General features: G+C 45.6%; 1 protein-coding gene across 5 annotated transcripts in view; it reads left to right on the top strand.

The window, feature by feature from the left end:
- Positions 1-24,224, top strand: part of RFX4 (regulatory factor X4) — a 161,101-nt gene that overhangs the window by 58,774 nt on the left and 78,103 nt on the right. For all 5 annotated transcript variants that reach the window (XM_072742486.1, XM_026010932.2, XM_072742487.1 and 2 more), the window contains exon 4: positions 4,095-4,218. In XM_072742486.1, coding sequence (XP_072598587.1) covers positions 4,095-4,218 — 124 coding nt within the window. The remainder of the gene's footprint in view (positions 1-4,094; positions 4,219-24,224) is intronic.

Raw genomic sequence — 24,224 nt, 5'->3', positions numbered from 1 at the left:
CTCCTAAGAAGGGGGAGCCAGGAAGTTACCTGGGAGCCTGTGCTTTTTAAGGCCACGGTTTCCCACTAGAATTCCCCTACAGTTCTTAGTCATGAGGAAAGGGGCCCCCAGCATCCACTCAGCCCAGTCAGGAACCTGACAGCTGGCCTTGGTTGCTCCTATCCATCTCACATCTGGCAACATAAGAACCACACCCTAAATGTTATCTCTGCCCGCACGGCCACTCCTTCAATTCACACCCCATCACTTCTTGCCCGGACTCTTGCAGTATCTCCTAGCTGGTCTCATTTGTTCATTCATTCATTCAACAAGATATTACTTAGCCACCATGTGCCAGGCCTCGCTGGTCAGCCTTGGCCTCCTACCATGGTGGTGCCACAATGACCTTTCCAAAGAATGAATTTGATCATGCTGTGAACGTGCTTAAGAAAATGTAACTGGCCCCCTGTCATTTTAAAGGATCTGATGCCTTTCGTAAGGTGAACTCTGAATGGCTTGCATGGCATGCATGTTGAATGTACCCACAGATTTTTCTGGCCAAAATTAAGTTTAGGAAATCATTAGCCAAGGATAAGCAAAAAAAGATACTTCGGCCCCCATCCCCAGTTTGTCCTGCACAAAGTTGCAGTTGCCCAAGTTGTTGGTGTGTGTGTGTGTGTGTGTGTGTGTGTTAGACTGGAAAATGTTCCACCATAGTCCAGAGAGTTGAAATCAAAACTTGGAAAGGAAATTGCTTAATATTAGGACTCTAAGTAGTCTGAGATGAAACCTATGAAACTTGAGTGTTTTTTGCTTTTATTGTTGTATTCTTTTACAGTCAATACATAGGTGCCTAATAGAGCATATTAAGCTTTAAATTAATATTAGTGACGGCTGTTATTGATGACACAATGATTATTTCTGCAGCATCCCAGAAACACTCTATTCTTCTCTCCTCTGAGCCCTTATTTTTTCAGTTCTCTGAGTTCTGCTCTGTCCTTCCCTATAACATTTTGGTAGTGACTCTTGAACTCCAGGGTTTGCTTAACTCCTATGCCAGGCCATATTCTCTTGTGGGCACTAAAAGATTCTCCATACCCCCTCCTCCATGGGTTTGTGTTTTCAGAGGTTCCTCTGCAACCCCCTTCTCCACTCAAATCATTGTCTCCATCATCCAAAGCACATGCCTGTGTGTCTCTCATTCCTGCTATGCCCTTCTCCTGGAACCCCCTCTATCTATCCAAGCAAGGATACCACAGTGATTTAGAGTAAGATTCTCCTACTTACTGGTTGCATGACCATGGGCACATGAGTTCCATTCTCTGAGCCACCGTTTTGTCATCTAAAACATGGCTGTAATTCCTACTTTCCATCCTGTGAGGTTGGAAAGAGATACCAAATACCCAGTGCCTGGCACCTGGGAAGAGATGCTAGCCATTGTTGCTGTCACAAAGTTCAAATCCCGGTTCATCCTCCAACCTTAACCATCTCCTCTCCTCAACACAATAGTCTCTTTCCCCGCCATCAAATGCATCTGTCGTACTTAAATATTCCTATCTCTGTGCATTTTTCTTCCCAGATAGACTGCAAAGTGAACTAGGGCATAGGCTGTGGCTTACGTCAACACAGGAGCCTACAGGAGCCAGACAAAGAACAGAAAATAGAGTAGGTGTCAGAAAAGGAGGAAGCAGTGGGGACTCTGGCCAACTTGAGAGCATACACACCTCTGGCCGATTTTTGTCATACGGGAAAATGGGCCCAGTGTTGCCAGAGCTCCACCTTTTCAAAAGAATCTAGATTCTTATGTGAAATGTCCTGAATTTTAAAAGTTGGGCCAACACTGTTTTCAGGTGAAACAAAGCACGTCTATGAGACCCCAGTTTGTGAAAACTGTCTTAATCAGATGGCCCACACAAGTTTGTGCATAAGCTGGTTATTTGGACCTCTGAACTCACTTTTATAGAGAAACAATGCTGTGAATGGCATGCAGGGGTCCAGGCTAAGCTGGAAGGCTGGTTCCCATTCATGGCAGACCTGAAGCTTAGGACGGTCCTAAGAAATTTAATCTCTGTGTGAAAGCATTTTCCCACAGGGAACCACATTTAGAGTTCTGATTTACGACGTTAGGGACACGTGTACTAGAATGTAAGCCCTTTCAGGACAGGGCCTCTGTTTTGTTCACTGCCATTTCCTTAATGTCTAAAACACTGCGCGGAACTCAATAAATATTTGTTGAATTAAAGATTACCTGCGTCTTTATCCATCTACCCACCATTGATCTGTTCCCTGTATGCAAACAGGGACAGTCTTATTCACCATGCATCCCCAGCACTTGGCAGGTGGCAGGATATCAGTAAATATTTGTTGAATGAATACATAACTGCAATGATCTAGCCATCAATCACTGATTGAGCACCTGCTGTGTGCCAAGGAATAGGCTAGGCTTCAAGGATGTGGGAGTGAATCAGATACCATGCCAGTGTCAAGGAATTAGGTCACACAGAAAGGATTGCATAAACTCCTTCCTGGAACACTTCTAAAAATGGTCAGGAGTTACTCAGTGTTCCCCTTCCCAGAGAGGGGGGAGTGGGTGACATGATACCATTCAGCACCAGGCTTCTTCAGTTATCTGAGCATGCCTAGGGTTGAATTCATTGGTAGGGTCTGGATATGAAATGATTGAATTAATTTTCTTTCAACCACATGTCAGAATGAGCCAAACAAGCACTGCCCTTTCAAGTAGGCACCTCAGGAGGCTGTGTCCTTGTTCCATTTCACAGTTACGACAGCACTGGATCACTTCTTTGGCAAGTGCCCCCAGAGAAGTTAGAAGCCATCTGAGGATATTTACTTCACTGCTTTAGAATCATACTTTATTTTTGCTCTCCTTTGCACCCCCAAAACATGTTTGAGATGAAAAGGTTATTCCAGTCACTTTATCCTTCAAACTTGGTTCCAAGTGACTTTGGATTGTTTCCTAAAATCCAGTTTGTGATCAAAAGAGAAATATTTTCTGTTGGTGAGTTAATTGAACAGTGTGTGCCCCAGGCTCTAAAAGCAGCAGCCCCAAAGAAAAGTCCCCAAATTATCATGTGCCTCAGCAGTTCTGTTAGAAGAAGTGTTAAATCTTCTAGCATGTCTATGACAAAGGGGCAAGAGTCTTTTTGATGCCTACACTCTGGTATTTGCATTAAACAGGAGGAAAAATGCTAAACTGGATCTAATTTACTTTTATATGCCCAATGTCTAGCACAGATTCTGGACATAATAGGTACCCAAAGATGTTTTATGGAGAAGAAAAGTGGATGATGATGAGGCCCAACATCTGAGTGTTTCTTACGTTTCTCACGTGCCAGGCACCACGCTGGCACATGTCACACGTTTCATCCGATTGTCACAACAGCTTATAAGGCGATCACAGCCAGCACCTTCAGAAGGTTAAATTACTTGCTCAAGGTCATCAAGCTAACAATGACAATGCTGGGGTCTGAACCCCATGGGTAGCCCTCACCCTTAACCCCTAACCTGTACTCATTGAGAAGGTGATGGGTGTAGAATCACAATTCCAGCACAGCAGAGGTGATCCTGAAGAGACTGAGAAGTTCAGCTCCCGTGTGGTTATATGACTTCCCTTCAGTCAGTGGGTTCCTGGCTGTCCAGCTGTCAGGTTTCTCTTTGGGCATTTGTTTCCCAGGCCATCCCACCACACTGCTCTTGTTAGCAAAGGTGCACCGACACTGTGACCTGTATTGGAAATGGCTGCACAAGTGAGTGTATGGTTAGCTCAGCTGAACAGGGCGCCTACAAGCTCCTGTGTCATTTTTGGAGTTTGAAGGAAACCAATCCACCCAGAATGTGGCCAGTCCAATGACAGCATGGAAGAGAGGGACTGGGAACTTGAGCCAAAAGTGACCCAAGGTCATACCCACAGGGGCCACAAGTCTGATCCTGCTAACCAAACACCTCCATGCCTGACCTTGGGCAGGTTGCTTTGTCCTCCTGGGCCTCTGTTTTCCTTCTGTAGAAGAGTTTTCTCCAGGTCTTCCTCTGGAGGAGGACCAGGAGGCGCATGCTCTTCTTGCTTGAGGTTTGCTCATTGGGCATTTATTCCGCAGGCTGGAGGAGAACTATGAAATTGCAGAGGGGGTCTGCATCCCTCGCAGCGCCCTTTACATGCATTACCTGGACTTCTGTGAGAAGAATGACACCCAGCCTGTCAACGCCGCCAGCTTTGGAAAGGTGAGTCCAGCCTCCTCTGGCTTATTCCTTTCCTCCCCTCTTCTGAGTAATTTATGCACAGTTCTTAATCCTTTTTAACATCCTAATTGCTTTTGTTTTTAAGTTATCAAAATAAATAATAACTGTGCTGTACTACTTTGAAGAAGTTCAAACACTTATTAACAAGGTAATACCAAGCCAAATACAAAAACAAAGTAATACCAAAGTATTACAAATTCCAAACAATTTAGGCAGGTCAATAAGGTTAAAAGCATACACCTGACTTGAATCTTCTCAATACTTGGCTTGCAGAAAGTGCCTTCTTTCCTCTGAGAGGCAAATATTAAAATCCCAAGTGTGTTCCGTGTGTGTCAGTGATTCTGGGGTGGGCAGATTGATTGGCTTTGTCACATGAAAGCCTTGGAGAGACTGGGAAATAGCCTGAAGTCATTAGCTGGGAGGTCTGAGAATCCTTCATGGGGAGTGGTATTGTTTGTAATATTACTGCAGGCCTGGCTGCTGTATGCCCCTCTTGTGATGAAAATATATTCCACACTTCAGGCTGTGTCCACAAACACTCACCATCACTGATCATTCCTATTTAACAGGCCAAGGAATGCTGTCGGACACTCTTCTAAAACTGATCATTTGTCTATTTGATAGTTAAAAATATAGATTTGGGGGCTGGGTGGCTCAGTCAGTTAAGCATCCAACTCTTGATTTTGGCTCATGATCTCAGGGTCGTGAGATGGAGCCCCGTCAGGCCCTGCCCTCAGCAGGGAATCTGCTTGAGATTCTCTCTCTCCCTCTTTCTCAATAAATAAATGAATGAATAAAATAAAATCTTTATTATATAAATCTATCTATCTATCTATCTATCTATCTATCTATCTATCTATAGAGAGAGGTTTCTATACCTCTAAAATACCCAATTTAATTTGAGTCAGGGGACGCCTGGGTGGCTCAGTGGTTGAGCATCAGCCTTTGCTCAGGGCATTGATCCCAGGGTCTTGGGATTCAGTCCTGCATCGGGCTTCCCGCAAGAAGCCTGCTTCTCCCTCTGCCTGTGTCTCTGCCTTTCTCTCTGTGTCTCTCATGAATGAATAAATAAAATCTTAAAACAAAAAAAATTGAGTCAGTACATCCAAACTCTTACTCCTTTTATTAGCTTCTTTTCCCTTCGTATAATTTTTACCACACCTGCTAACAAAAAAATAGGCAGGCTAGTTTTGCACCACTATTCCTTACCAACTTCCTAAGTGTGGGCATACCAAGGCTGAAATGGCAGAAAGAGGTCAGTGCACAAGTTTCACAAATTCCCTTTTCAGATCCCCAACGCAACAGATAAATCATCAGTGGGAAAAAGATGAAAGAGAGCAGTGTCAGGCCTGAGCCAGCCTCCCGGGAGAGTTTAAAATTGTGTGGCCAAGAATTGGTCCACCCAATAAATGAGAGGATGCTCCACTGTGATGTAAGGAAGGGCATAAGTTTTTGTGATACATTAATGCTATTTCTCATACATGAACATAAATTTTTTAAAAACTCAGTCGAAGAAACCAGCTTTGCTGTTTCTTTTACTCATTTCTTCAGTCCATCGGTGTTGGCCGAGGTGGGCTGCATGGCAGGTCTTCTGCAGAGATCCAGAAGGAAATCTGGTGTGGGTCCCCCTCGTGGAGAACCTCATGGTCTAGGGAGGGAGTTGGTGAACCCTTCATTGGGTGGGACAAGGAAGAGCACTGCAGGAATGCAGGGAAGCCTGGAGCTTTGTCATGTGTCTGAGGTTCTGGAACATTCATGGGCATCCACACTCCCTAGCAGCAGCTCCTGTGGAGAGTCCAGACCTCTGATGGAGGGATAGGTTGGTTGAACCAAAAGATCAAGAATCCTAACTCTTCTGGACTTATCACTTAACTTCTCTGCCCTGGTCAGGGTGACCTTTTTCTTCTGCATAGAGCACCTCTCTCCAACTGTGCTGTTCAGGACAGTAGCCACTAGCCACATATGGTTGTTTCACTTAAACAGAAGTAAAAATTCCTTTCTTCAGTCTCTAGCCATATTTCAAATGCTCACTGGCATTTGAACCTAGAGTCTATAATACTGGACAGTGCAGATAGAACATTTCCATCGTGACAGAAGGTGCTGTTGGACAGCTGCGTGCTGAACCACTGTGAGCCAGGGAGAAATGCTCTCCCGCCTCCCTGCCACACTGGGCCTCCCCCTGCCCATTGCCCACAGCTGGTCCCACCCAGCCCTCTCTGCGTGGAGGCCTCCTCTCTCCCCCTCCACCACCTCCCACTGCTCACCACCCCGTCTTCCTCCTTGGGACAACCTCCACCAAATCGCCTCTGTTCTCTGATCCTCGGTCTTGCTGGCCTCCATGCCCACAAGTCTTATTTACACCAAATGGCTTTTCAACATCTTCCAAATGATAACTTTCTCTAAGAATTACAGTGCCAGCTGCTTTCAAAACAGTCGCAAAAAAAGACATCCAAACTCCATCCTATCTTCAGTCCAAAAGCAAGGACATATCCTGGTATTAAAAGCATAAATCCAGGTACCCTGCCATCAATTTCAAGTGCACTAGAAATTGGGGCTGTCCTTCCAGCCCCAGAGGACAGAAGGAGCCTGCCGAGGGTTTTCCCCACTGATCCCATTGAACTGAAATCCCGGCCACGTTTGCCCTTCCTGAGGGCTCCCAGCTGCAGCTGCCATTTCCACCTCCCCAACCCCTCAGAGAAAGGGACTGGTTGTTCTGTGAAGCCTGGGGTGTAATCGTGGGCAGCCTTCCTTTGAGCAGATCCATCCAAACTTTTGATTCATCTGTGAACTCTTAACTCTGAGGAGGCAAGTTTCAATACTTTGGCTTCATTTTTAGAGAAGAATGTCACTGGTGGCAGTTCCCCACCCCCATGCCCACCCCCTCAGCTTGCAAGTGGGCTGGGGTGAACCGGGTATCAGGCATGAGCCACCCCCTCTCCCAGCCTGTGTTGCCCAGCTGAGAGGCTGGGAGGATGGGAGGATGGGATACTGTCCTTGATAAAGTGAGTGGATGGCAGCAATTGTTTTGCCACAAGTAAGATCTGAAAGAGATCCTCTTTCCAGCACTGTGGCCAAGCTCCATAAGCCCTGGCTTCCAGTAATACCATGTTGACTCTGGGTCCCAGAATTAATTCAGGCATCACAGAGAATGCAGAAGCTTTGAGCCCAACTGGTCTTGGGCCTGCTTTTCTGTTGGCCAGGGTAACGAAAGGTCACCCAGCTTGGAGTCACTGGACTTTTCTGAGCTCCAATTTCCTTACCTTTAGACGGGAATAATTCCTCACCAAATTACTCTAGGGATAAAATGAGACAGTGCTTAAAATTGTAAAGTGTTCTACCAATGGAAGAAGGCACCATTATTGAAAATTGGCCTTACTCCATTCTGTCTCCTCTATTTCCTACCAAGCTTTATTTTTCTTTATAGCACTTACCACTGTTACCTATATAGCTGTTACCTATATAACTAATATGTTACATGTTATATGTATAGTTATCTATATGTCATTGCCTTCATTTTACTGCTGTATATTACAGACTATATATATTATATATAACTATCATATACATAGGATGTAATATGTATCTGTGTATCTATATATTATTTATCTATTTATAGATATATCTATCTATCGCTATTATATACATAAATATCTATCTATATCTGTATCTACCTATACATAGATATAATAGATATAGTATATATTATATTAACATGTAATTATATGTTATATAATGTATATGTTTATAATATATAATTATGTTATACATAATATATACATATATCATAGTGACATATGCTATATAATATGTATATATTAGTTGCTTGTGTTTTATTTGCCTCCTTCTCTAGAATGGAAGCTCCATGAGGACTTTTTTGTTCACTATGCATCCCCAGCTCCCAGAATAGTCCCTGATACATAATATACCATCAGATTATTTATTGAAGATTAAATGACCTATGTTATGGCCATTTGGCAAAGACACTGGAATCACTTGACACATGTGAATTTGTTCGCCTTGTATGATGCCCATATGAAGCAAGCATTATATCTATTCTCCATTAGCCGGTTTGCTGAGCAGGGATGAACTTGTTCACATACCAATGGAAACTGGTTGTGTTTTCCCGTATTTTGAAGGGCCACCTTCAGAGTTCTCTGTTTAGCCTTCCTGCTCTGTGCTCTGATGGCATCACAGGGAAGCCCTACAGCATCTGACCATGTTCTGCCATCGTATTGGTCTTGATTAGATAATTAACTCCTTCTCAGCTATGAAAAAGTCCCACTCAGTCCAGTTAAAAACCTCCATCTGACATGGAAGTCAGAGCCTCTCCCTTCCTGAGGCTCAGAATTTACTCTGTGAAAGAGGGGCAAGATGTGTGCTCCCTCTGTCTTCTGACTTGGAGGAGGGTGAGAGAAGGAAAGTCAACAGGGTCATTTTGATCATCTGGAGCTCTGTGAGGGCTCCTCCTGCCAGTGCCCTCTGCTGGGCTCATTGAAAAAGTCCAGATATGCATTTGGGGGAGCTCCACAGATCCCCAGTGGTTAAAGGGATGTGTTCTCCAGCTGACCTTCCCTTACAACACCCACCCATAGGCTGCTCTTGCTCCTCCATTGAGGATTCACCCGATGGCCCTGTTCTTGTGTTGGAGGGTGTTGACCAGCTCACTGCATACCTAGTATTACACTCTGGTTCTCAGTGACACCTAGTTGAGCCCCCACAAATGTACCTGGTGTATGGAACAGGCTGAACTCAGCAGCATACACATAGAAAGTAACTTGGCTTTGTTCTTACCATGTTATGGCCAAACCATCTTCCCTGACCCCTGATGGTTTCACGGCAGGTTTAATAACTTTTGGTTATTGGTTATAAGAACAGGCCTCTTTTCAATAATTTAGACTTTCTTTTAGACATGAAAGTCCAGTCCAGTGCTCCAATCAAAACCCGCAGCCTCAAATCCACTTGAAAACTCCTCCTTGACCCCCTCAGCCTTGACCTCATGTGGCCTGAGGACCTGCAGTGGGGAAGGAGAGAATGTGGCCTGACCTTCTGCTCTGCCCTGAACTTTTCCTCCTGCTGCTGGTGTCTGCAGGCTTGTCAGGTTGAGAAAAAATACTTCCAAAATGATAACCCTAGTTTTTCAGCAAATGCAGTAAAATAAATTTTTAGAGAGCAATGGAACTGTACCTTGAAACAAACACAAGATCATAGGGATCAGAATTGGCCTGCATGTAATAGCATACCCAGCTAAAGTACCCAAGCTTAGGGGATCCCTGGGTGGCACAGCAGTTTAGCGCCTGCCTTTGGCCCAGGGCACGATCCTGGAGACCCACATTGGGCTCCCGGTACATGGAGCCTGCTTCTCCCTCTGCCTGTGTCTCTGCCTCTCTCTCTCTCTCTCTCTCTGTGTGACTATCATAAATAAATAAATTAAAAAAAAATAAAGTACCCACGCTTATTAATAGATGATTCTTGAGGCACCTGGGTGGTTCAGTCAGTTAAGTGTCCAACTCTTGGTTTTGGCTCAGATCATGATCTCATGGGTTGTGAGATTGAGCCCTGTGTCAGGCTCCACGTTCAGCAGGGAGTCTGCCTAAAGATTCTCTCCCTTTGCCCCTCCCCCCACTAGTATACACAGGAATTCTCTCTCTCTCTCTCTCTAAAATAAACAAGTAAAAAAAAAAGGTAAAAATAAACAAGTAAATCCTAAAAAATATAGATAATTCTTTTTAACAGATATTAGAAATATTTAGCCATGTCTAATTACAAATGCAGCATTCACAGACTTTTTATAAAAATTAATAAAAATCGCAAACACATAGGGCTTTCTATGACCTGGCATTGGTAAGCATTTTACATATATCAGCCTCCTCCAAACTGCTCTATGAGGTAGAAACTGTTATTACTCCTATTACAGAGATAGGTAAACTGAGTCCCAAGGAGGTAAGGTAATTTGCCCAAGGCCACACAACCAGTAAATGGATGTGAACCTGGGAAATCTGGCTCCAAGTGTCCATGAACTTAAACGTATCTCACTTACCTAGAACACTGATTTGGGGGGTAGGGTGTGTATGTGTGGAGGTGGAAGGTGGATCTATGTAGGAAACAAAACAGTGGGTCTTTGGACTTTGATGTAGTCATTAGCAGCCACCTGGTAACCTCTTAGATGGTGGAATTTGGGAGTGAAGTTTCACCCTCTCTGTCTCTCAGGGTCAAGTGTGTTGGTCATCGCAGTTGAGAAAGGCCTTCTCAAATCTTGCTCCACCCTGGGGGTTCTGGGCACCGTTAATCCCACCACCAGTGTTTCCCATGCTGCTGCCCCCTCAACACTTAGGCTCACCCATTTATTAGATACTCATTTACCTCGTTCTGTTGTGGCTCTGGCCCTGTGCCGGCAGGTGGGAAGTGGAGTGAAGAAGACAGTCTGTCCTTGAGGGGAGTGGGCAGCCAAAGGAATATATCCTTATGTGAAACCACAGAACATGATGACAGACATGCCCCTGAGCTGGAGCAACACAGCGGGAAATCACTGCCTCCTTGGGGGCAGGGGGGTGGCCGGCAGCTTTCCAGCAAGGTCAATCTGGGAGGAGCCCCAGTGCCATCCTCTCCCTGCCACAGTCCTGTGACATCCATGGAAGCTGAAGAGGGTGTTTCAATGCCACCAAATACCTCTTTCTCCTGTGTCACCACTGGTCTTTTGGAAACTAAGCAAAAACTCTACCTGCACAAAGATGGAGCATCTTGGTGCTTAGCAGCAAGCTAAACTTTTTCAGAAACAAAAACAGGGCCTCAAATCTCTAAGCCAAGAGTACCTCTCTCTGACGTACAAATGGATTGTTTTCCAAGTGTCTGTAACATTCATTGCTAAGAGGTTGAAGGGCAAAAACATGTTGTCTTCAAACAACCTTTGTTGAAGTTCCACCGTGAGCCAGGCGTTCCCAGTAATGCCACGTGCTGAGTCCTGAGCTTGAGGATCTCACCATCTCTGTCACCATGGACAGGTTCCCTCTCTGCACCTCAGTCCCTCCATCTGTCACACTGGGATCGAGGATCTCTACCATGTTAGCTGGGAGCACTTTTTAGTTAGAAACCATAATGGCAGTACCTCATGTACTCAGCACCCAGTCCTGGGAATTAGATTCTTGTTTTGTTCCCCTCTAAAGATGAGATGGCTGACCCAGGGCCACTGGAAACTTCTGGGTGAAGTAAATCCTGGGTAGACATCAGAAGGTGGATCAGTTAGGAACTGTGTTGGGGCTGTGGGTAAAAAAATGCCTGTCTTCATCCTCAAACAGTGACATAAATGAATTAGTGGTTTTACTTTTCTTCATATAGAATAAGTACAAAAGATGATAACCGAACGTGGCATAACAGCTCTAGAAGAACGTTGGGGACCTAGGTTCCTTCTCATTCTGTGCTCTACCATTTGTAGCAGGGGGCTTCCAATTTCTGCATCACCTCATGGTCCCAAGTGGCTGCTGTACAACAAAGGCTATATTCCAGGCAGCAAGTGGGGTAAAGGGGGCAAGAAGAGAAAGGTCAGAACTCCAGCTGAACCAGTGGTCTTCAGGTGCTTTCCCAGAGCCCGGAGCAGTGATCTCCCCCACGTCTTGCCTGCTGCCCTTGGTTGTCAGGGAAGCAGGAAAATGTAGATCACTGGCTCTTGGGATGAACAATTAGTTTGGTTAGTGAGGAAAAAAGGATAAGCCATGAGCCATTTTATCCACATAAGGGCATTTTTAAATTCCATTGTATTCTTTTTAAAAAAAAAATGAGATACAATTGACATATAATGTATTAGTTTAAGGTGTACAACATAAGGATTTGATATATATGTATATTGTGAAAATGATCACCAAATAAGCTTAGTTAACATCTATCACTGCCCATAGTTAAGATTTTTTTTATTGCCATGAGAACTTTCTTTCTGTGTGTGATAAGGACATTTAAGGTCCCCTCTCTCAGCAGCTTTCAGATGTACAGCAAGTATGAACTACAAGCACCATGCTGAACGTGGCATCTCCAGAACTGATTTATCTCACAATTGGAAGGCTGCACCTTTTGACCCCATTCCCCCAAACTGCTCCCGTATGTCCTTTTATGTGTCACGGCTATGAAATGGAACCCAGGATCCTGAAACTGTGTGTGGAATGCTTTCAAATTAGGAGCCTATGGGAAGCAACACAGGTGGCATGACGTGATCACCTAAGGCCGTGGGAGGGTAACGTGATTTATGGTCCGCACTGTCGAACTTGTCAGCAAGAGGCAGACTCATGGGTGGGCACTAGGCGCCTGTGACGTAGTGGAATCTGAACACGTGGATGGGCCAATTGGTCTCAAAACAGTATGTCCCGTGAAGGTTTGTCAATCTCTCAGAATCCTCAGTTCCTCTCATGGAGTCTGTAAAAGAGCACCTAGAACAGTGCAGGATCGTTCATCAATACCTACTGGTTACCACCACTCCAATATGAAGGAGTTTCATCTATTAAAGGGATTAGAGGTTGTTTGATGAGACACCCCCCCTTTTTTAGCTGAGGAGGTGAAGAGGGGAACTGAGAGGTCTTCCCCAGGTCACACATGTAGTGGCAGGGCTGGGGCTGCAGGATGGGAAGCACTGGATGCCTGCTGCCAGGCAGGGACACCAGGAAGCTGGGTTGACAGATGTGTGAATTGAATTTATTTATAGCCAGCCTTTTTCCCATGAGGACTTGAGGTAATTGGCACTTTGGGCTGTGGGTGGCTCCTCCATGAATGTTTGGCTCCTTCCTCACAGCTGGCCATGCTTGAGCAATGCCAAGATGCCAAGTGTGTCCTGGGGACCCGTGCAGGGACAGCTGCATAGACCTGGAAGGGAGACGAGACCAGAGATTCCTCCTGTTTTACACACCTGCCCTCTTCCCTCGAAGGCCCTCCCAACCTGCGCCAGCCTGGAGTTATGTGCACATGCCCGTGGGGGCACGGGGAGGATAAGGATGCTCCTGAGGCATCAGCCTCCTTTAGGAGTGGCCTCTTTCCAATTTTTGAAGAAAACCATTCAGTACAGCCATAGTGTTTCCTTCAACTTTAAATTCTGGCATATGTCTTTCCTTATCTTCAGTGTCCACTGTACGGGGCTTCCATGTCACAAGGTCTGATTTCACCTCGGCTCCCACAGTCTGTTATTTCAGGTGTCTTTTGTGTCACACAGTGTGAAAAGCTCAGAAATCAGATTGTGTGGGTTCAAATCCTGTCTCCACCCTTCACCAGCCATGTGAGCTCAGATGGTTTCTGAATAGCTCTGGGCCTCAGGCTCCCCATCCACAGATGGGCAGGTGACAGCAACACGTGGACATTGTTGATATAATGACTGTCAAAGAGACTTCCTCGGCTCAGGGCCTGGTAAATAAAAACACTCAAAGCGCCTTAGCTACAGTTATGATTTCAGCTCACCAGGGCAACATTTCAGGGCTTTAATACAGGTTCTTCATATATCACCACTCACATCGATGTTTCGACTCTTCCAGCTGCTTTTCCTTCTGAATAATTATGAGAACAATTGTTCTAAAAATTTCCTGCCTTGCACACATGCTGCCATCGCCACCCTCACCCGCTCTTGTTATCGCCTTCAGAGTTATTTTAGTTTTGACTTAACCTGTAGCTTATGTAACTCACCTCCTTCTAACTAAATTGGTGTGTGATGACTGTCTTTCCTCATAGTCACACACGTGACACATCATCCAGGCAGTCTGAGGACGATAGGGGGCTCACATATGCAATTTTGGACTTCTTGGAGTTGTCATCCACGATATGTCTAAAGGGGCAGCAGATTAGCTGTTAGCCTTCTCAGTCCTGGGGTTTTTTCCACACAATCCTGCATCAGTCCATACACATGATTTGAAATTCATTTCTGTCTCATTGCACTAGGCAGGAATTTCTTGTGAATGTTTGAATTCTTTTTTTTTTTTTTTACGATAGTCAGAGAGAGAGAGAGAGAGGCAGAGACACAGGCAGAGGGAGAAGCAGGCTCCATGCACCGGGAGCCCGATGTGGGATTCGATCCCGGGTCTCCAGGATCGCGCCCTGGGCCAAAGGCAGGCGCCAAACTGCTGCGCCACCCAGGGATCCCCTTGTGAATATTTGAAATTGCCCTTGGGGAATTTCCTAGGGAACTTGCAGTATCCTACCCCCATTGACCTCCCACCACCACTCCACTGCCTGGCGCCCAATAGGTGTCACAAAAAACTATTGAATGGTCAGAGTTGCACAGCATAGTGTAACTGCTCTGGCAAATGCCCATTTCAAAATGAAAGCATTGAGGCAGGGCTGTTTAAAAATCCTTATTAACACCACCAGACTTAATTATTTTTTCTTCTCTGTTAAAGGGGTGAGGTCTCTTGTCAACAAAGGAAGTGAGTCTGTATCTCACTTTCAGACTTAAAGTTGTGATGATATTAATCCCTTTGCCAATCTGTCTCCCTAATCAATTTCTCTCTTGTGTTCACAAAATTGTGTATTTTAAGAGAAGGCACAAGACTTTTGCAATACATGGTTGCAAAACAACGTGTCATTGTACCAAGTTTCTCATTTCTTGCTATTTGAGTAGTCCCTCTTCTTTTCCTGCACCCAAATAACCTTTGAACTAAGACCCACAGTTCTTATTTTTAAACTGTTTTAAGCATACTTGACTCCTTATATACACATGAGTTTGTCTCCGTCAAAGTGTGGGAGGAGGTGCACTTATCCCATTACCTTGGAACTTCTTTTGGATCAGTTCTTGTTGGTGGCACATCTTTGCCTACTGAGGGTGGATTGAATTTTTGGAAACAACCAAAGCCTTTTTTCAGAGCCATCCCTGATGACTAAGTTTGGAGATCAAGTTGGATCAAGATCACAGAGTTTGAGGTCAAATCAAACAAAGTCTGTTTGTAAGAATAACGAGATGGAGTGGCTTTCTGGAGTGGCTTTCCGGAGTGGCTCTAAAGGTGTCTCTTGAGGCAACATCTAGAGAGGATGCCAGGGCTTTCATACTCGGTTAGTGGACCCTTTGCTGGCTCCTGTGGGTGCCAGCCAAAGTGAAGAACAGGAGAGACAGTGGAACTGGGGTCTCGTTTCTCCCACTAGCCAGAGGTCTGTGAATCTGAGCAGCCTTGAATGGATGTAGATCCCAGTATCTCATCTGTGAAACAGGAATCTTCATACTTTCCTCCAATGTCATTTTTTTAGAATAAACAAAATCAACGCTGTGTGTAAAACACCTCATCTAGTGACTGGTCTTCGCTGCTGCTTGGTGGGTAGCATCTCCTCTTTCCCTTCGTTGTCTCAAAGGAGGGCAGTGGTTTGAATATGCCATTTTGGAAACATGTGCCTAAAACTCACATTTCTTTAAAAACTGCACCCACAAAATTAGATCTGGACATTCGGAGTTTCCTTCTACCGGGAGCAATGTATTGTGGGCCAGGAAGAGAGCAGACAAGGGAGATGGATAACCTGGCTACCACCACCAAGAAGAATTCCGGCAGCTCTAGGGAGGGGAGCCGGGCAGAGCTGCTCTGCTTCCCACCCCTCGCCCCATGGAGCCCCCGGCCCAGGCCCGGCTGCCTAGGCTGAAAGGGAGAAGGGTGGGATTCCCGAGTAATTAAAGGGACTTTGCAAGGCTGGGATGTTGCGGAATGTTAGATCAGTAGCTAGAACAGCATGTGGTGTTCTTTAGGCAGGCTTCATTGAATCCATACAAAAAGAGAAAGAGGGGCTGCCTGCCGTCTGCTCATTTATCAAACAGCGAAACTCAGCTTTCACAGCTCCACAAAAGTGTTTGACTGTTTGCTGAGTCTTGCTCCAGAAATTAAAAGCTGAACAGCCTTCGCAGGGCTGAACCGACTCTGCATTTTGAGACTCAAAACTAAATTGTGCGGGGCTTTCAGATTCCGGGACCAGCTGATTATTTGGTGAAAAGAGAGGAGAATAATTTGTAATTTGTAGCCCATAAGAAACACTTAAAAAAAAAAAAGCAGCAAACCCCCTTCCCACAGGTTTTTGTTGCGGCTGGAAGGAGGAGGTGCAATGTGTAACAGCCCTTTCTTTTGCTCAGAGTGGGAAAAGTCTTGACCTCCGTCAGTTTGGGCAGAACGTGAGGCGGTACCGCCGCGCCGCGGCCCATCCCCCCACCCCCCACCCCACCCCACCCCACCCCCCAACTCTGCAAGCAGCCCTTTCTCTTGGGGCTCAGTTTGAAATTATCTTTCTCCCTTTTGGAGGAGGAGGAGAGGATTTGGCCTCCCAGTCCTTCTAGATAAAAACTGTTTTCACCAAGAGAACTAAATCTTGTTAATGGCACAAATGTATTGTTCGGCCGGCCACGATAGATGGCAAAAGCCTGAAAACTATGAGTTGAATGAGGATCCTCCAAAAATCCATCAAAGGATAACTGTCAGTGAAGAGGATGGGCTAGAAGAGGTTGAGGATCCTGAAGCCAGAGGTGGGGTGCTAACAGGTGTGGAACCCTCTGCTCTAGCGCCCTGCTCAGCAGCGGGTCACTGTCCGGGTCACTGTCCTGTGCAGCCAGGAGAGTCCCTTGAGGTAGAGCTCTCACCACCACCCCCCCCCCCCCCCCCCCGCCCCTTCTCCCACTCCTGGTTAACATGGCCCAGGAGGCAGGCCTGGGCGCACATTCCCTCACTCCTTGGCCCTGCTGCAAGCCTGGGAGGTTAGCTGGGCTAGTGTGTCATCCTGTTTTATAGACAAGAAATCCAATGCTCAAAAAGAAGCTCTCTTTTCACTCTTCACTTTAGCCAATTTTTAAAAAAGTGATAATCGCCTTCTACACCTCATGGAAAGCAGCTTGATGGTATCTTTTACAAAACTTGAAATGTTTCTCCCTTTTAATCAAGCAGCTTCGCACTTGAGAAACCGTTATGGGGGGAGGAATCTCCAAAATGCTAGCAATAAAAATAAAAATCATTATGCAAAAGGTACTGCTTATAGCATTATTTATGTTATCCCAATATCGGGAACAAATTCCATGGCCAGCCAAGGAGAGATACTTCATTTGTTCTTTCATTTGCTGAATCAATGAATTAATGTACTGGGCCATACCCTGCCTGGACTACACAGTGGCCTTTTGATGATGTCCCTGCTTCCACTTTTGCCCCCTATGGGAGCCTGGCAGCCAAAGCCATCCTTTGGAAAGGTAAGTCAGACTACTCCTCACTTTCCTGCTTGAAGTCCTCTGATGTTTCCCCAATTCATTAAAAGTAAAAGCCAAAGTCCTCACAAAGACCTTAAGGCCCCATGTGAACTGCACTCATCACCCTCTCCTGGCCTCCTGACCTCCTCTTCTACTGCTCTCCGGAGGACTTACGGAGCTCTGGCCACATGGGCCTCCTTGCTCTTCCTGACACGCTTCAGACAAGCTCCTACCCCAGAGACTTTGCACTGGCTGTTCTCTGGGCTTACAATGCCCCTCCCCTAGATATCCACGAGGTTCATTCCCTCACTTCCTTCAGATCACCACTCAAATGCTACAATACTACTTAGCCCTTATCACCCTAAAAAAAAAAAAACCCACCCCATCCCATTTCCTATTCCCCTCACCCTGCTCATTTTGTTCCTCTTTGTAGCACTTATCTAAGTTGTATTGACTTTTAAATTCATTTGGTTTTGGTCTTCTCCCACTAGATTTAAGCTTCTGAAACAAAGGCTGTTTCTGTCCCTCGGTGCCTAGCCAAATGTCTGGCATACAAGAAGAGCTCAGAAAATACTGGTTGTCGAGTGAATCCAAACTATGTACAACCAGTTGTGGCTGTTGAGGCTGCAGCTCATCAAATATGCAGGAGAGCAGTAGGAAACAGGCTGCAGGTCCAGTTCATGTAGAGCCTTATAGGACTACACAAGGACTTGGTGGAGCTGGGAGGAGTGTTGACTGGATATGAGGATTCCATGGGCCATGTATGTAACTATAATTGCTTATACCAAACAAGTGGCTCAGGGAAGATTTTTGGAATGACTAAGGTACAAGCTAATATTTCAAAGGTGAATAAATGTGAGGCAGACAGAGGGCATGGGGAGAGGTTTCCAGAAAATGAGAACAGCCTATGGGAAGAGCTAGAATAAGAGAGAACACAGTGTGTTCACAAAACTTTAAAAGTGCTGTATAGCCGTGGGGACTCAGAGAGGAGGAGGGGAGAGCTAAGCTGGAATGAAGGCAGGGCCAGTCCAGCAGGACCTGGTGGGTCTGGACTTCAACCAGAGGCTTCATACAGAAGTGGTTGTGGCGCCATGAGGAAACCATGGTCACCATCCAGGCATGAGATCATGGCCCTGGGACTGAGTGGAAAGGGAAAGATGCAGATAGAGTCTGGGTATGTTCAAGATGGAGGGAGGATGGAAGCTGGTCATAGACTGGAAGTGGCAGGTGCAGTCATGGTTTGAAGAAGGGAGAACACTTACCTGGCCAGGGAATCAAGAAAGGTGCATAGAGGAGTGGTGTGCATTCTGGGTGGATAGGGAGCAAGGGTACAAATGGTAAGGAGGTGGGGATGCTGCAGGTGGAAGGTACAAAAGTATGGAGTCCAGCTCTGGGAAGCACTCTGAGAACTGGGCAGCACCAGGTAGTCTGTTTGATTTGAATGGAGCATGGGGCTCACACAAGGGCATTTTGAGAGCAAAGACGGAAGCGGAACAGGGAGTTGCACAGTGCACCCAAGTTCCAGAGGAAGGAGCCTCTGCAGAGTCAGCTGGCTGTGGAGAATTGTCAGAGGCCTCTGAGTAGACAGGTAATGATCTGGGTTATTCCTCGGTTACTCTAGCTGGGGACTCTGAACTATCTAAACAGAATGGCGTTTGCTTACTTAGTATTTTTATTAAGCAGAAGAAATGTTTGCCAGATTTCTGCTTTTTTGGGTGCAGGTAGATTTAATCTAAGAGGAGACACCTGTAGATATCATCTGCCTGTGGTTGTCACATTCCCATCAGCTGTTTCTCCCTTTCCCTAGGGTGTTTTGGGACAGGGCTCTCAGATGCCGTTTATAGCAGAGGCCGCAGGAACATTACCCAGAGCGTCATCAAAGTGAAGAGATTTGAAATCTTCACTGAAGAGTAGATGGGAACAAGAGATCATTTCATTCCTCATCTAATGTGTAAATGCAGGAATACGACATAAAAGGGAAAAAATTGTTTTTTTTTTTTTCTTTTTCATGCAGTGTTGGAAAGGGTGGAGTCTCTCCCGCTTCTGTCTTGGGTGACTCAGTGGAGGGTGGCGCTGACCACAGGGATGGTAAAACTGCATGTATTGAGCCGTACATTATTCGAAAGGAATAAGTAAAGCCCCCTCATCCTCAAAAGAAAGGATGGGGAAGGGGGACTTTAGGACACTTTCACTTTTCCAGAGGCAACAGTATTGTGGTGGTGTCAAGTTAGACCGGGTGCCTTTGAATCCTAGGTCTGCATCTTGTGAGGTGTGTGGCTTTGTGCAGCCTACTCAGCCTCGCCAGGCCTCAGTTTATTCATCTGTGCAGAGGGAATAGCCATGGAGCCTGGACCATTGTAATGATTGAGATAATATATGTAAAGTGATTGACACAGTGCCTGAACCAGGACTTGACCCGAAAGTGTGTGCGCATAACTCCTGTATCCTACCACCTTCCAGCTCGCCAGGGCAATGGAGACAGGAGCGTCTGAGGCTATGTGGGAAGGACACAGGGGAAATGGGAGGGGGTCAGGGAAAGAAAGGAGTTCCTTGGGGATGAGCAGGGCACAGTGTGTGTTTGGTATTTCAGGCAGAGGAACAGCATAGCATGTGCTTGGAGCTCAGGGAACACAGAGGGAAGTAGTAGGATTTGAGGCGGGGGCACATCACAGAGGGCCTCATGGATGAGCCTGAGGAGGCTGGATGTTTAACCAGTGTAGGCAGTGAGCAGGCATCTAGCATTTGCAACGAGGAAATGAAATGATCATACATGTTTTTTAGAAAGGTGGTGCTGGCTGGGCAGCAAGACTGGAGGGGGGCAGGCAGTTAGGAGGATGTGTCTGTGGTCCAGGTGAGGGATCATCGTGGGCGAGGGCAGTGGCGGGGGAGGGGGACAGAGAGAAGTGGTTGGGCTCAGTAGGTTTCTTGGTCAGCATCAGTAGGACACGGGGTTGCACAATGTTGGAAAGGATGGAGTCTCTCCTGCCTCTGTCTTGAGGGACCCCGTGGAGGGTGGCGCTGGCCACAGAGATGGTAAGACTGCATGTATTGAGCCATACATGATTCAAAAGGAGTAAGTAAAACCCATAGGCTAGGGAGGAATTCATAGGATAAATTGATCCATGAATTCACAGGCCCCATTCCACAACTTGATGATTTCTCAAGATCCTAGCACAGAGAATTTCAAATACACCAATTGTACATTTTATTGCCTCTTAGAGGTAGAACAAACAGCTCCTGAAATTTGTCCTTGCTTCCTGGGGGCTTTCTGGAACATCTCTAGACCAGAGTCTGTGGCCCTGGTACCTTAGCCTAGGGCCAGGACATTATGTAGGATGCCATTTGGATAAATGCTTATAAAGATTCAGAACTTTGCCCATTCTCTTCAATCACGTATAATAAGGCTTCGGAACAACAGCAACAACAAAATGCTTCTTTTTTATTATCTGCATATTATTTGCAGGGAATAGGCAATTATTTTTTTAAAGTAAAGAAAAAGGCGAAGAGCTACTAGAACATCCTGGAAGATTTTTGGTGCCTCATTCAAGATTATCTTGAACTTCTTTTGTCAATTAGGAATATTCCCAATAAGAAAATCCTTTTCTATTTACAGAAAAAGTCAACCTTGTACACAAATGTTATACAAAAATCTTTTTTTCTAGTCCCAATCCTACTATCCTAACAACTATACATTTTTGCTTTTCCTTGTTCCCTTTCCATTCCTATATTTGTAAAAGATATAAATTATAAGCATAGCATAAATGTAGTTTGAGATATGCTATTTCATTTAACATGATATCATATATAAACTTTCTGTGCCATGACGTAGTTTTTGTTACTACTATCGTTTTTTAAAAGATTTATTTATTTGGGGAGGATAAGGGGAGGGACAGAGGGAGAGGGAGAGAAAATCTCAACCAGACTCCCCGATCAGCCTAGAGCCCGACCTGGGCCTCCATCTCACAACCCCAAGGTCAGGGCCCGAGACAAAACCAGGAGCAGGACTGGGATGTGCAACCAGCTGTACCACCTGGGTGCCCCTGTTACCATCATTTTTCATGCCTACGTAGTGGTCTGTTGAGTGTATGTATGATCATTTATTTAGCCAGCTCCCTGTCATTGGACACCTACACTGTTTCCAATTGTTCTGTCTTATTAGTAGCCCTGCACATAACTTTTTCTTACTCCAGATTAGTTCCTTGGAATTCATAGACCAAAAATTATGAATATTTTGTGGTTCTCGATACATATCGTGAAAATGCTCGGGGAAGGGTTGTACCAATAAACAGTGTCACCTGCAATCTGTGAGAGCTTTGGTCTTGCCACACCTTGGACAGCACATGGTATTATCATTTTCCAAATGCTTGCTAATATCAGAGCATTAAACATGGTACCTGCTGTATGGGGGAAATCTCTCAGACCAAAATGCAGAAAAACCTCTGCTTTTCCTAAGCAACTATTATGTTTTTACCTTGTGGGTACGGGGCTCTTATAACTGTATCGTATAGGATAGGTAGGAAACTCTGAATCCAAATCATAACCCATGTTTAACCAAAGTGAAGAATCTCTCTCCATCTCCTTGCTTTCTGTATTTTCCTTGGATTTCTATCTGTATGTCTGCAACATTCGTGCTGTACCTTTGTGAACAGCTGCTTTGTATCTTGGCAGTGAAACCACTTCTGTGATGAAAGTCTGGAGGGTATTGTTGGCCAGAGGTGATAAGGCCACTAAAACCATGGCGCACATCATGGGGCAGAGTGCTTAGAAAGCCCTGTCGCTGACCCCACTCAGGCCCCACCCTGAACACTGCATTTTCCTCAGGCCACAGCAGTTTGAGAGGGACATAGACAAAGTGAGAACCCATATCCTCAGCTTCCAGGACTTAGGGTGAAAGAAACCAGGGCTGTGTCAGCTACAAAAGTGATGCCCTTCAAGATTTCAGAGAATGACTGCATTGTTTCCTGCAGTTATCATCACTGTCAGATAACATTTTAGAGGCCCATTTTTATTTCCTAAAGCGGTATCTTCATTTTATCATATTGGATTTTCTAACCATTCTTATAAGCAATGCGTCAATGCATGGGGTTGTTTTGTTTTTTGTGTTTACCCATTTTCAGATGAGTAAAACGTGTCCTATTATTCACAGTGGAGACAGCTTCCTAATGTACAGAAATGGTCTAACTTCATTTCACCCATTCCAGATTCTCAATTTCTCTCTGATTTGTCCACTTCCTTCCATCCCACTGATGCTGATTTAGTTGAGGCTACCATCCTTATCCCTATGATCTGACTGGGGAGGTATATATACTCCAAGGCCCCAGACATAAGAAAACCAAGCACAAAGAAGTTAAACAGCATGTCCAAGTTCAAATAACTAACAGGGTCACAGTAAATGTCTGTTGAGTGAGCAGATCCATCAATGAGAGCATCACTGTGGATGGAAAAGGATGTGGATGGATCAGGAGAGACTCATCCCTCAGCTCTGAGAAGGCGCTTGTGTTCATGCCCCACCAATGGGAAGTCGGCAGTTGGGTCTCATCTCACGAAGGGCAGCTTGCAGGCAGCCTCTCTCTGACTGTGATGTACTACTGTATCTTGGCAGTGATGTACTAGAAGAGGATGAGATGTACTACTTGGTGATGTACTAGAAGAGGAGAGAGACTGGGAGAGTTTGGTGAAATGAGAAAAGTCCCTCGAAGTAAAAGGGAAGACTTATCAGGACGATTAGCAGTGATCATGGATAATGTTCGTTGAGCCCTTACTAAGTGCAAGGCATTGTTGCAAATCATCTACATGCATTTACTTACTAGATTTTACAAGGATTCTCTAACGTAGGGGTTATTATCATTCCCATTTTACAAATGAGGAAACAGGCTAACTGAGAAAACTAACCTTAACTAAAGGTCCCCAGCTAACAAATGGCGAAGTTTGGCTCTCTCTAATCCAGGTAGCCTAGCTCCAAAGCAAGGAACACTTGCATCATCCTGTCTCTCCACAGATATCATTTCTGTAAACACCAAGGCCTGCTGGTTGTGTCTTCACCTTGGCAGATGGCATAGCTTCCAAATTTGCTGCAAATCCACATGAATATCATGGGCAACACTGCAGATGAGTCAAGCATACCCTCCGCTCAGGGGTTAGGCTTCCTCCTTCCATTCAGCAACACAGACTGAGCTCCTTGTATGTGCCAAACCCCGTCCCAGGTCCCTGGTCTCATGGAGCTTACTTAGGGGGAGAGAGAAAGTAGGCATGCAGAGAGCAAGTACACAAGATCATTTCAGAGTGTGAAGTGAGAGCAGGGCCATGAGATGGCAAAGGATTGCTTGTGCTACTGCCCCCTGGCTGGTCACAGAAGGCCACTGGGCAGAGGCCCAAATGTTGTAAACAAAGGAGACAATCCTGTGGGGATGTGGATGAGGCTGCCTTCTGGGGAGAAGGAACTTACCTACAAAAGCCCCCAGAGGGAGCATGTCTGGTGTGTTTCAGGAATAGGGAAAAGAATTTAAAAAGCCAGCTTCACTGGGGTCTGGTGAGTAAAGGTGAGTCACAGGAGAGGAAGACCAGGAGGTAAGAGCAGGGACCACTTATAGAGGCCAAGGGCAGGTCTTCCTTCCAGGTGCCATGGAATCCATTGGAAGACTTTAAGCTGCAGGGCTAACACATTCTGCATCAACTGGGACTTGCCCTGCATTGTGAGCCCAGTGAGACCCCCTCTGAGTCCAGGGCCCCATAATCATTCCAGGGCTCACCCGCCCCTGCCCCCCAGCTCCAATACTGGTATCTTCTCCATGATCCCACAGACTCTCAATAAGTCGTTGCAATTGAAGAC

This window comes from Vulpes vulpes, chromosome 16, assembly GCF_048418805.1.
Source record: "Vulpes vulpes isolate BD-2025 chromosome 16, VulVul3, whole genome shotgun sequence".
Taxonomy (NCBI): Eukaryota; Metazoa; Chordata; class Mammalia; order Carnivora; family Canidae; genus Vulpes; species Vulpes vulpes.
The sequence above is the reverse complement of the archived record's forward strand: the minus strand, read 5'-3'. Positions and strand labels throughout refer to the sequence as shown.